Source organism: Pezoporus occidentalis, unplaced genomic scaffold, assembly GCF_034315485.1.
Source record: "Pezoporus occidentalis ecotype Australia unplaced genomic scaffold, CSIRO_AGI_Poc_V1 ctg312, whole genome shotgun sequence".
NCBI classification, from domain to species: domain Eukaryota; kingdom Metazoa; phylum Chordata; class Aves; order Psittaciformes; family Psittacidae; genus Pezoporus; species Pezoporus occidentalis.
The window spans coordinates 5,820-17,158 of NW_026915073.1; the positions used below are offsets into that span (position 1 = coordinate 5,820).

The 11,339-nt window shown below is 55.2% G+C and overlaps 2 protein-coding genes across 4 annotated transcripts; both read right to left on the bottom strand.

Moving 5' to 3' along the window:
- Positions 1–1,126: 1,126 nt before the first annotated feature.
- LOC134168489 (HAUS augmin-like complex subunit 4) lies at positions 1,127–4,129 on the bottom strand. 2 transcript variants are annotated; one of them, XM_062628218.1, is made up of 8 exons: positions 3,948–4,128; positions 3,728–3,864; positions 3,116–3,220; positions 2,899–2,964; positions 2,541–2,807; positions 1,750–1,880; positions 1,438–1,506; positions 1,127–1,362 (listed from the first exon to the last, which is right to left on the bottom strand). In XM_062628218.1, the coding sequence occupies exons 1-8, from the start codon at positions 4,087–4,089 to the stop codon at positions 1,179–1,181; spliced, it is 1,101 nt and encodes a 366-aa protein (XP_062484202.1). In that variant the 5' UTR covers positions 4,090–4,128; the 3' UTR covers positions 1,127–1,178. The 2 variants fall into 2 exon arrangements, with proteins under 2 accessions (XP_062484202.1, XP_062484203.1); XM_062628219.1 differs by lacking the exon at positions 2,899–2,964 and having other exon boundaries at positions 3,948–4,129.
- A 3,115-nt stretch (positions 4,130–7,244) lies between these two features.
- On the bottom strand, positions 7,245–11,150 carry RNF212B (ring finger protein 212B). Of its 2 annotated transcripts, XM_062628221.1 has the most exons (9): positions 9,938–10,058; positions 9,198–9,250; positions 9,019–9,093; positions 8,824–8,939; positions 8,451–8,499; positions 8,317–8,345; positions 8,190–8,236; positions 8,079–8,121; positions 7,245–7,928 (listed from the first exon to the last, which is right to left on the bottom strand). In XM_062628221.1, the coding sequence occupies exons 1-9, from the start codon at positions 10,035–10,037 to the stop codon at positions 7,760–7,762; spliced, it is 681 nt and encodes a 226-aa protein (XP_062484205.1). In that variant the 5' UTR covers positions 10,038–10,058; the 3' UTR covers positions 7,245–7,759. The 2 variants fall into 2 exon arrangements, with proteins under 2 accessions (XP_062484205.1, XP_062484204.1); XM_062628220.1 differs by lacking the exons at positions 9,198–9,250; positions 9,938–10,058 and adding an exon at positions 10,640–11,150.
- Between the last annotated feature and the right edge of the window lie 189 nt (positions 11,151–11,339).

Here is an 11,339-nt window from a genome sequence, read left to right on the forward strand (position 1 = left end):
AATCTTTGCCACAACTCTTCCTCCTGAGGACAGCCACAGGGCTCCCCTTAGCTCATCACCACCAACAAATGTAGCACCCAAAAAAACACCCTACAAAAAGATGCTTACTAACGCATGCACTAGTAAGTCTTGACACAGCCTGAAGGTCTTCATTCAGACAAGACCACTTCAGAAAAACGCAGCAGAAATAAACCACAAAGCTCTAAGTCCACAAAAACTAAACACCAGAGGACTTAACCTGATGAGAGCTGAACTCTGAATAGGAAGGGCTGCCCCTCATATACCCCAGGCCCCACCCACAACCCCTCAATGGCCTGGGACATTGGAGAGGCAAACCACCAGCTGGCATAAAAGCAGCCTGATAAGCCACAGCTGGGTCTTTCCTATCTGGCTCTGGCTCCCTCTCTGCTCCCTGGCTTTAATTTTCTCACTCTCCTCTGGCTCAGATTCACATTCAGAACTCACAGACCACACATGCTCACTCTCACACAGACTGCCTCAGACTCACACATGCGTTCAGACACTCCATGGCTGAGACACGTGGTGCCCCACTAGGGCTATCAGGTCTATCTGACAAGGGATATCAGGTCTACCAACACTAGGGCATTCAGGTCTATTTAGGGCTACCAGGTGTATCCCCCAACTAGGTCCTGAAAGGGGCTATCAGGTCTGCCCGACTAGGGCTATCAAGGCTACCCCGACTTTAAGGTCCTCCCATCTAGGACTATCAGGTCTACCCGTTTAATAAGCTACCTGCTATTTCTAACCCGGTTTTGCCCATTTCTAACCCATTTTAAGACATTTTAGGCCATTTCTAACCCAGTTTTGCCCATTTCTAACCCATTTTAAGCCATCTTTGGCCATTTCTATCCCGGTTTTAGAAATACTTTAACATTTATAACCCAGTTTTGCCATTTTCTAACCCGTCTTAAACCATTTTTTGCCATTTCTAGCCCGACTTTGCCCATTCCTAACCTTTTCCCATTTCTGAGTCGGTATTAGCCATTTTTGGCACTACCTCTCAAGGACCCTCCCACCCCACCCCCCAGCGCTGCCAGCCAGTCACTGCCCTCCTTCCCACCGCCCATTCTCCCCTTATAAGGAAAAAAAAAGAGATGTGGCTTCATTCATAAAGTGACTGCCCTTTGGGCACATTTATTGGCTGCTGTCACATGACATCATGAGCTGAGTGGGTGGAGCTGCTGCAGGGCCCACCTCTTCTGATCCACCGCCTCCTGTAGCCTCCCATAGGCTGAGGCCAGCTCCTCCAGCCCCGCCCCCAGCCCTTGATAGGCTGAGAGCACCGCTCGCAGATCCTGGCCCTGCCTCTCTGCATCTTCCATGGCCAATGAGATTCTTTGCCTGCAGTAATGTCATAGTGGTGTCATAAAGGCGGCAGGGTCATTAAAAAAGGGGAAGGGGGTGTATAGCACTCACTTGATGCATTGATGGGCAGCTACGGTGAGTGGGGGGTAGGAGGCAAGGAGCAGCCCCAGCTCCTCCAGCCTGCAGAGGGGGCAATGGGGTAAGAGGGGACACCCCCAAATCCCACCTTAAGCCCTTTAGAAGCCACCCAACCTCCCCAATCCCCCCCCCAAGTCCCATTATAACCCCCCCCTTAAACCACCATATCCACCCGTAGAGCAGAGAGGACATATCCTTCACTGACTCTACCCCCTGCAGTACACACAGTAACCCAGTGCCTGTAACCCCCATAGTCCCCATAGATACTCTTTGAGCCCCATATACCGTATCTTGAGCAGTAGTGCCACCCCTTTGCCCTCCAGGTAGAGCCCGTGCTGCTGGTCCAGCTCCTGCAGGGCTCCAGCACAGCTGGCACTGGCCAAAGCCCCCAGCAAGGCCCAGCACCGGCCCAGCACCTGCACCATAGAGCCCCACTGACACTCGCATAGAGCCCACTAAGCCCCCATAGACCCCCCCAATCCCCATTTAAACCTTCACAGGCCCCACTGAGCCCTATAGACCCCATTTAAACCACCATAAACCCATTTAGCCCCCCACAGACCCCCTCCAAACTCCCTTTAATCCCTAGTAGACCCCCTAAACCCCATTTAACTGCCCACAGACCCCATTTAAGCCCCCACTGATGCCATTTAACCCCCCATAAACCCCCAAACCCCATTTAAACCCCCATAGAGACTGCTGAGCCCCCAATAGACCCCATTTAACCCCCCATAGACCCCCAAACCTCATTTGAGCCCCCCAGACCCCTCCAAACCCCTTTAACCCCCATTGAACTTCTCATAGATCCCCCCAAACCCCACTTAACCCCCCATAGACCCCATTTAACCCCCATAGACCCCTCCAAACCCTCTTTCACTCCCACAGACCCCAGCAAGCTTCTCATAGACCCCACAAACCCCCAGAGATCCCATTTAACCCCCATGAACCTAATTTAACCCCTCCCAAACCCCACTGAACCCCCACCGACCTCATTTAACCTCATTTACTACCATAGACCCCATTTACCCCCATTACAGACCCCACAGAACCCCCCTATTCCCCCCCTCCTGCTTTACCTCTTGATAGCGCCTGCGCTGGCTCTGCAGCGCCCCCTGCAGGTGCTGGCGTCGCCACCGGGCGCGCTGCAGCCGCTGCGCCTCCTCCCTTAGGGCCGCACCAAGGCGCAGCACCGCACGGGGGGGATCCCGCTCCTCAGCCAATGTCGGCGCCGCCTCCGCCAATGGCAGCTCCGGCGCGGCCTCCCCCGCGTGGTAAATGGAGAGGTCCAGGACCTTGGCAGCCAGGCGGAGTTCCAGCAGGGAAAGCAGGGGGGCAGGGGGTGCCTACGGACAAAAAAGGGGGCCATGGCGTGCAATGGGGTAAACGGGATTTTCAGGTGATCTGGGACAGTTATGGGTCATTTGGGGCTCTCACCTCCATTGGGGGCAGTGCCTGGGCCATGCCCTGCACCCCACAGCGCAGCTCCAGTTCCCGGCGGGTCTGCAAATCACCCAAATTACCCCAAAATCATCCCAAAGCCCCCTAATCCACACCAATTCACCCCAAAACCCCCTTTAGGCACCCCCCATGTGTATGTGGGTCCCTCCATATCCCTCATTGCCCCCCATGTGTGGATCACCCCCTGGCTCACGGGGGGCTCGAGCCCGCGTGGGTCCCACAGCAGCTCCTGCAGCGCCCTCCAGAGCCCGTCCCAGTGCAGCCACGTCCTTCTGTGAAGCGCCAGCGTCGCCTTCGCCTGCAGGGGGCGCACCGGTACCTGAAACACCCCGAAACAGCCCCGAAATACCCCAAAACCACCCCAAAATAGTCCCAAAATAGTCCAAATTTGGACCAAAATGGCCTGAAATAGCCCAAAATTGGACCAAAATAGACTAAAATGGCCCAAAGTAGACCAATAGTACAAAATACCCCTAAATCACCCCAAAACCATCCCAAAACCGCTATCAACCCCGCTCTTAATCACCACCAAACCCCCCAAATAAACTAAATCACGCCAAAACGACCCTATATGAACCCAAACTGACCAAAGCTCCCCCTAAAGCACTCCTAAATCACTCTAACCCTCCCCAAAACCCACCCCCCTCAAATCCCCGGATGAGGTAAAACCCAAAATGACCCTAAATCACCCCAAATGACCGACCCAAAATCACTCCAAAATATCCCCAAAACCCACTGAACCCCCCCTCAACTCCCCCAAAATGATCCAAAATACCCCAAACTGACACCACCTATCCCCCGTTACCTGCCGCAGCTCCTCCCGCAGGCCCGCAGCGAGCCCGTCCGGCCCCAGCGCCACACACAGCCCCTGCAGCGAGGCCAAACCAAGTCCCTCGGCGGGGGTGTGGAGCCCGAAGAGGGGCAGGTGGGGCTCCTCCTCCCCTATTAGGGAGGCGTTAAGTAATTAATACCCTCATTAACGCTTATTAATGGCTATTCATGGGTATTAATAGTACGCAGTGTACCTGGCAGCAGCTCAGCAGGGTCCAGCTCCATCAGGACCCCCTTATGTACTGGTATAGGGGGGGACAAGCACATATGTGCTAGGTGACCCTCCCCAGTGGGAAGTGGGACAGCCCAGGGGTACCCCAAAGGGTCTAGTCCCATTACAGACCACAACAGACCCTCTTTAACCGCCTACAGACCTGCCCAAAACCCATTTAACCTTCCATATACCCCCTTTAGCCCCCCACAGACCCCACTTAAACCCTTATAGGTCCCCCCAGACCCCCTTTAACCCCGCATAGACCCCATTTGACCCCCTAGAGGTCCCCCCAGACCCCCTTTAACCCTCCACAAAGGGTCGGGGGGGGGGAGGGTTAAAGGGGGTCTACGGGGGTAACCAAAACCTATAACCCCTCATAGAACGCATTTAACCCCCCCAGACCCCTTTTAACCCCCCCCAGACTCCCCCAGACCCCCTTTACACCCTATAGACCCCATTTAACCCCCTCCAGACTTCCCAAACCCCCTATAGGCCCCCCAGACCCCTTCTAACCCCCATAGATCCCCCATAGACACCATTTAACCCCCACAGACGCCATTTACTGCCCCTAAACCCCATTTACCCCCCAGAGACCCTAATTAAGCCCCCACAGAGCCCCCCATAGCTCAGCTTTGGCCTCCATTGAAGCCCCTTTAAGTCCCGCTCCCCTCCTCACCGCCGCGCTCCCGCCGGCTCCAAGCCCCACCCCTCCCTCCCCTCTCCACCAATCCCAGTGTGGCTCTTCCCCCCCCAACCAATCAGCACTCGCTTCCACGCGCTTGAATCGCGCCATGCGTCACGTACGTGCTCCCCGTTCCGTTCCGCCCCACGCCCCCACGCCCCCCGGCGCTGTTCACTCTGGAGCCCAATGACGCCTTTAGCAAGCACTATGCATTGGGCACCGACACCGTTTTCAGCCCACAAACGGACGTTTTTAGTCCCAAAATGACCGGTTTTAGCTCCAAAACGGCCGTTTTCACCCATGGAAAAGGTGGTGCCCAGGACGCGGGTACACGTTGTAGAGGCCTAGGATGTAATGGGGGGCAATGGGGTCAATGGGGGACCAAGATGGCCACTGGGGCTGTGGGTACCAGCCCCATAGGGAACAGAGATCCATAACCATGGCTGCCAGCCCCATATAACTCAATATCCAAGTCCTTGACCCCATAACCATCAACCCCACTCCATGACCATCTACCCTATGGTATCCATCACCCCCCTAAACATGACCCCCATAACCACGACCCCCATAACCACTCCTCCCATGATGGCCCTCACCCCATAACCATAACCTCCAGCCTCATGTGCCTCGATACTCAAGTCCTTAACCCCATAACCATCAACCCCATGATGTTCACCACCCCCTAACCTTGACTATGAGCCCCGTAACTCCAACCCCACAATGTCCATCACCCCATAACCATAAGCCCCATCTCTATATAGACTCAATACCCAAGTCCTCCACCCCCCCATAACCACCACCCACACTATGTCCATCACCCCCTAACCATGCCCATGAGCCCCATAATTCCAACCCCATTGTCTCCATTACCCCCAGCCCCATACACTTCAATACTCAAGTCCTTAACCCCATAACCATGAACCTCACCCCATAACCATCAACCCCATGATGTCCACCACCTCCCAACCTTGACCATGAGCCCCGTAACTCCAGCCCCATGATGTTCATCACCCCCTAATCATAACGCCTAGTGCCATAAGCTTTACTACCCAAGTCTTTGGCCCCACAATCACCAACACCATGGTGTCCACCACCCCCCAACAACCCACACTCAACAGGCCCCCTCTTGTCCCAAACGCAGATCATGCTGCCCATGCTGAGCCCCATGCCCTTGTAGTGGTACACCATGCTGGCAAGCAGCTTGGTGGTGGTGGCCACCAAGGCATGCTCAGGCATTACACGCAGCACTGCTGCACCAGCACATGCTGCCAGAAGGCGCAGTTGGTGATGCTGCCCGCGAGGGTGCCAAGCACCCGTGCGCTCACCTCCAGCACCTTCTGCACTGACTGCAACACCACATAAGAGCCAGCCATGGCGCAGGAGTCAACCACATGCACCATGCTGTGGTGCAGCTGCAGGGGAATGGGGACAGTGGGGTTAGATAGGGGGATATGGGGGGCAGGAGTCCCTACATGGAGCTCTAGGGAGGGATTAGGGAGGATATGGGGGTCTGGAGTCCCTAAATGGGGGTCTGTGGTGGTCCAGAAACCCTTTATGGGGGTCTGTGGGGAAATATGGGAGGACATGGAGATCTGCAGTCCCTACATGAGGTTCTATGGTGGTCTTGAGACGCTTTATGGGGTTCTACGGGGGGGATATGGGGTGTCCATGGGGGTCTGTAATCCCTACATGGGGTTCTAAGAGGGAATGTGGGGAGACATCAGGGGATATGGGGTTATATGGGGGTTTATGGGGGGTATATAGAGGTCTGGAGTCCCATTATGGGGTTCTTTGGGAGGATATGGGGGTCTGGAGTCTGTTACAAGGGGTTCTAGGGGGAAATATGAGAGGATATGGGGGGGATATGGGAGGGATATAGGGTGCCTATGGGGGGATATGGAGGTCTGGAGTCCCTAAATGGGGTTCTATGAAGTCTAGCTGGGGGATATAGGATGTTTATGGGGTGATATGGAGGGATTTGGGGGTCTGAAGACCCATTATGGGGTCTCTGGGGATCTATGGGGGATTTAGGGGAGATATGGGGGTCTATGGGGGTCTGCAATCCCTAGATGGGAGTCTGAAGACCCGTTATGGGGTTCTATGGGGGCCTATGGGGAAATATGACAGGACACGGGAGGATATGGGATGTCTGTGGGGGTCTTTCGGGAGGTTATTGGGTAAAAAGGGGGGCTTATGGGTGCCTATGGAGGGTTATGGGGAGATACGGGGAACTATGGGGTGTCTACGGTGGGTTATGGAGGTCTATAGGGTCTCTGTGTGTCCCAGCCCCCCCCACCATGGCTCTTTATAGGTCTCAGCTCCCCCAAAATAGCTCTTTATAGGCCCCTATGTGGTCTCTATGTGCATACCCACCCCCCCCACCTCCCCCCATTTTGCCCCTACGGAGATTCTATGTTTTCTCTATAGGTCCCAGCACCCCCAATGTCTCCCTATCGGTCCCTATATGTCTCTATGACTCCCCTAGAGTGCGTACCTTGAAGGTCAGGGTGGTGGTGCTATGCAGGAGGTAGGTGCCGGGCCCTGGCAGCAGCGGCGACAGCTTCCGGAGGAGGGGGCGGCGATGTCGAGGGGGTAGCGCCTGGCCGGGTCCCGGGGCGCTGTGAGCCCCGGGAGGAGGGAACGGGACGGGAGCGGGGCCCCGGCCCGCACCACGACCGCCAGCGCCATCTTGGAGCGCAAAATGGAGGCGCGGTGCGGCCGTTACCACGGCAACGTGGCTGCCATGATGGGTGAGGGCATGACTCGGTGAGTAAAGAGGGGCTGGGCTAAATACGGAAAAGGTGGCGGGGCTTAGCGGAAGGGGGGGCCATTATGGACATGAGGGGCGGGACTTAGATAAGGGAAGCCACATTTGGAGATGGAGGCGGGGCTTAGCGGAAGCGGGGAATTATGGAGATGAGGGTCGGGGCCTAGCGGAAGGGACGCCACATATGGAGATGGAGGCGGGGCTTACCGGAAGGGGGCCATTTATGGAGATAAGGGGCGGGGCTTAGTGGAAGGGGGTTTTACATGGAGATGAAGGGAGGGGTTAAGGGAAATGAGTACCATATATAGAGATAAGGGCGGGGCTTGGACAAAGGGGGCGTATCCTATGGCCAGGGGCTGTGTGGGCCGTGGAAGTTTGGGTAGAAATCCGCCAGATTCGGGGTCCTTTCGCCTACACTGGAGCCGGCGGTGGTGCTCCCACCCCCGTAGGCGCTGCCCAGGTGCCACACGGGGGTGCTGCGGGGGGGAGGGGGCTCCCACGGGGCTGAGCGGCTGTAGGGGGGAAGAGGTTAGAATGGGGGCAGAGTGGGGTTATTATGGGATATAATGGGGTTATAATGGGGTACAATGGGGTATACATTTGGGTTATAATGGACTATAATTGGGTTATAATGGGATGTAATAGGTCTGTGCTGTTGTTACCTGACCACCTGGGAGCTGAGCTGCCGCCGGGGCTGCGGGGTCACTGCGGGTGCAGGCAGGGTTAGGGGTCAGGGCAACCCCCAGGTAAGGGGGTGCTGGGGGGGGCCTTACCTGTGTGTGCCGGGGATGTGACCCCCACGGGCCGGGGAGTGCTGCTCCTGTGTGGGGCACAGGAGGGTGATGAGCGGCAATGAGGTGCCCCATAGCCTCCCATAGACTCCCATAGGGAGGGGGTCACCTGCTGCCCCCTCGCCAGCCGGGGGAGAGCTGTGGGGAGAGGAAAGGGGTTAATGCATAAGGGAAGGGGATATGGGGGTATATAGGGGCTATATGGGGGTGTATGGGGGTATATCGGGGGGGTTATGGGGTCACCTGAGCTCGACGCAGCTCCATGTTCTCCTGGCGCAGGGACTCAAGCTCCCTGTGGGGGGGGAAATAGGGGGTGAGAGCCCCATAAATGTGGGGCAGACCCACAGCAAGAGGGCGGCACTATAGGGGAATCAATGGGGGAAGGACCCCACCACGATGGTGGCTATCCATTGGTGTCAATCGCGCCTTAACCTCACCAACATGGCCGCCCCTAGGAGCCCCACTCAAGATGGTGCCTATTCATTGGTGCCAGTGGCACCTCACCGATAATGCCGCCCCAGATTCCCACTCCAAACATGGGACAGCAGAGCCGCACTCAAGATGGCGCCCGCCATGAGGAACTCCCACTACGATGTCTCCCACTGCCTTCCCTCACCTCTCCTTCACACCCAGCTCCCTCTTCGCCTCCTCCATGGCCGCCCTATGGCGGCGGGCGGCGTCACGGTGCGAGGCCAGCAGCAGCTCCGCCTGAGCGCGCTGGAAGCGCCAGACCTGTGGGGCGGGAGGAAGGAGGAAAGAGGAGCCCAAGATGGCACCACCCTAGCTCTCCTTCCTCTTCTCCCATATGTACCTGAGTGATGCTCGCCAAGTGCTTTAGTGCGATGGCAGTGGGGCTCTTGAAGAAGAGCTTCTCCTGCAGGCGCATCTATGGCCATAGAAGGTGGTTTAACGGGGTTTAATAGTGGTTAAAGGGGTTTTAAATGGGTTCAAATGCATTTAAAGGGAGTTAAAGGGGGGTACGGGACTTGCCTGCGGGGAGATGGGAAGGTGGCGGCAGGCAGTGCCGCACACGGGGCACGGTCCTGTGGGGATAATGGGTAAAGGGAAGAGATTGACACTTTTAGGGTGGTTTATAAGGTGAAAGTGGGGGAATTCCCTTCCATCAGTTAAAGGTGGTAAAATACAGGAATTCCTGCTTTTCTGCTGTTTAAAGGGGTTAAAGGAAGGGGATTCCCACTTTTCTGCTGGTTTATGAGGTAAAAGGGAAGCAATTCTCTCCATCAAATAAAGGTGTTAAGGTGAGGGGATTCCTTCTTTTTCTAGCATTTAAAGGCATTAAAGTGAAGGAATCCCCTCTTTCCCACTACTTTATGAGGTAAAAGTAAAGGAATTCCCTTCTTTTTGCTGTTTTATGAGGTAAAAGTGAAGGAATTCCATTTTTTCCACTATTTAAAGGCTTTAAGGTGAAAGAATTCCTTCTTTTCCATTGCTTTAGGAATTAAAAGTAATGGAATTCCCTCTTCCCCAGTATTTTATGAGGTAAAAGTGATGGAATTCCCTTTTTTCACCATTTTAATGTGTTAAAGGTATGGAATTCCCTTTTCCCCACTTTATGAGCTAAGTGATGCAATTCCCTCTTTCCCAGTATTTTATGAGGTAAAAGTGATGGAATTCTCTCTTTCCCACTGCTTTATATGGCAAAAGTGTTGGAATTCCCCCTTTTTGCATCATTTAAAGGCATTAAAGTGATGAAATTCCCTGTCTCTCACCTGCTGCCCCGCACGCTGTGCACAGGACGTGCCCGCAGTTAGTGACTGCGAACCGCGCTCCCTCCTGCCGGAAACACTTGTTGCAATGGAACCAGTCCATGGTGGGGGAGAACGGGGCAGGAACAGGTCACGGCTGCCCACCCCACACCGCTGCCATTGCCCGAAGGGTCTCGAGCGTAGCGGAAGCCCCCCGAAGGGGGCGGAGTCGCCCGAAGAGGCCCGAGCGCAGCTGAAGTCACCCGAAGGGGGCGGAGCCACCCGAAGAGGGAGGAGTTGAAGCCGTCCGCAGTGTGAGATTCCGCGCACTTGGACTTCTAGGTGGGAAAGCGAGGAGCTAGGGCAGTGCCGGTGGCACAGTTGCGGAGCTCACAGTGTGCAGAAGGCAGCATATGGAACCTTTCCTGGTGTTATGCTAGGCTTCACGTGACAGAGGGGTCATGTCTTTATCACAGCAGGGTTAAAATCCTGCCCTTTCCAGCATGATCTTACGTGCCTCCGCACCAGCCTGGAAGGGCTAACACTGCAGGACAGGAATCAGGCCTTTGGTATGCTGCCTTGCAGGGGTGAAGGCTCCATGGAAACCTCTCCTGCCCATGTAGAATAAACAAGGCTTTAGCCGTGGTAACCCCACACTCTGGCATCCAGCCTCAGTTGGGACTTGCTCCCAAAACCCTCTGCTATTTCTGTCCCTCTGTTGCATACCTCTGCAGGCAGGCAGCTGCTGTGAGAATTACTGCAGGGGTAAAAGAGCACTTGGAAGGTACAGTCTAGAAACCACAGCCAAATGGGGCTTGAAAATGTGTGCTGTCAAAGGGCCTGTACAGATAGAAGATGCATGGTATGAAGGATAAATATTTAACAAGCCCAGGTTTGAACTGCACACAAAGGTACCAGGGTTCCTGCAGATGTTACAGGTAGAGGCCAGAACCACTTTTCCCCAAAATCTACTTTTGTGTGTGTGTGTGGTTTTGGCCTGCAACAACTAAATCAAGTGTGGGGAAAGCTGAAATGAAAGCCACAGAGGCACCTGGAAAACCTGGTGAGTTATTCCTACTGTGAAAAGAGGTGCCCGGGGAGATGTAACCCAGAGCACGGAAAAGCAGCTTTTAAACACTGAGGTGTCCAAACTTCCCCCTTGTCCCACTTCCTCTGGTTTTCCAGCGTAAATTTTTTGCCTCAAGCCTCAACCAGAGTGCATTGAGGCTGAGAGCTGAAATGTGAACGTGACCTCCAGCCCACCCTGCTCCTGCTCCCCTCAGCTCTGGCACACTCACAGCCCTGGTGCTTGGCTTGAGGAGGCTGCAATTAAAGGGAAACCCCATATAACACACTGTAACCTCGGTGGGGAAAAGCCACCACCGGAACAGCCGCCATGAATCACTCCCGAGCCCCTCGGCAGGTG

Excerpts from the sequence above, each read along its gene's own strand:
- LOC134168489 (XM_062628218.1), bottom strand. The coding sequence starts at position 4,089 with ATGGGACTAGACCCTTTGGGGTACCCCTGGGCTGTCCCACTTCCCACT. Across the intron at positions 1,881-2,540 it reads AGCGCAGGCGCTATCAAGAG|GTGCTGGGCCGGTGCTGGGC; the intron begins GTAAAGCAGGAG and ends TCTATGGTGCAG. Across the intron at positions 1,507-1,749 it reads GCACTACTGCTCAAGATACG|GCTGGAGGAGCTGGGGCTGC; the intron begins GTATATGGGGCT and ends CCCCCTCTGCAG.
- RNF212B (XM_062628221.1), bottom strand. The coding sequence starts at position 10,037 with ATGGACTGGTTCCATTGCAACAAGTGTTTCCGGCAGGAGGGAGCGCGG. Across the intron at positions 9,251-9,937 it reads CACAGCGTGCGGGGCAGCAG|GACCGTGCCCCGTGTGCGGC; the intron begins GTGAGAGACAGG and ends TTATCCCCACAG. Across the intron at positions 8,237-8,316 it reads GGCTGGCGAGGGGGCAGCAG|GAGCAGCACTCCCCGGCCCG; the intron begins GTGACCCCCTCC and ends TGCCCCACACAG.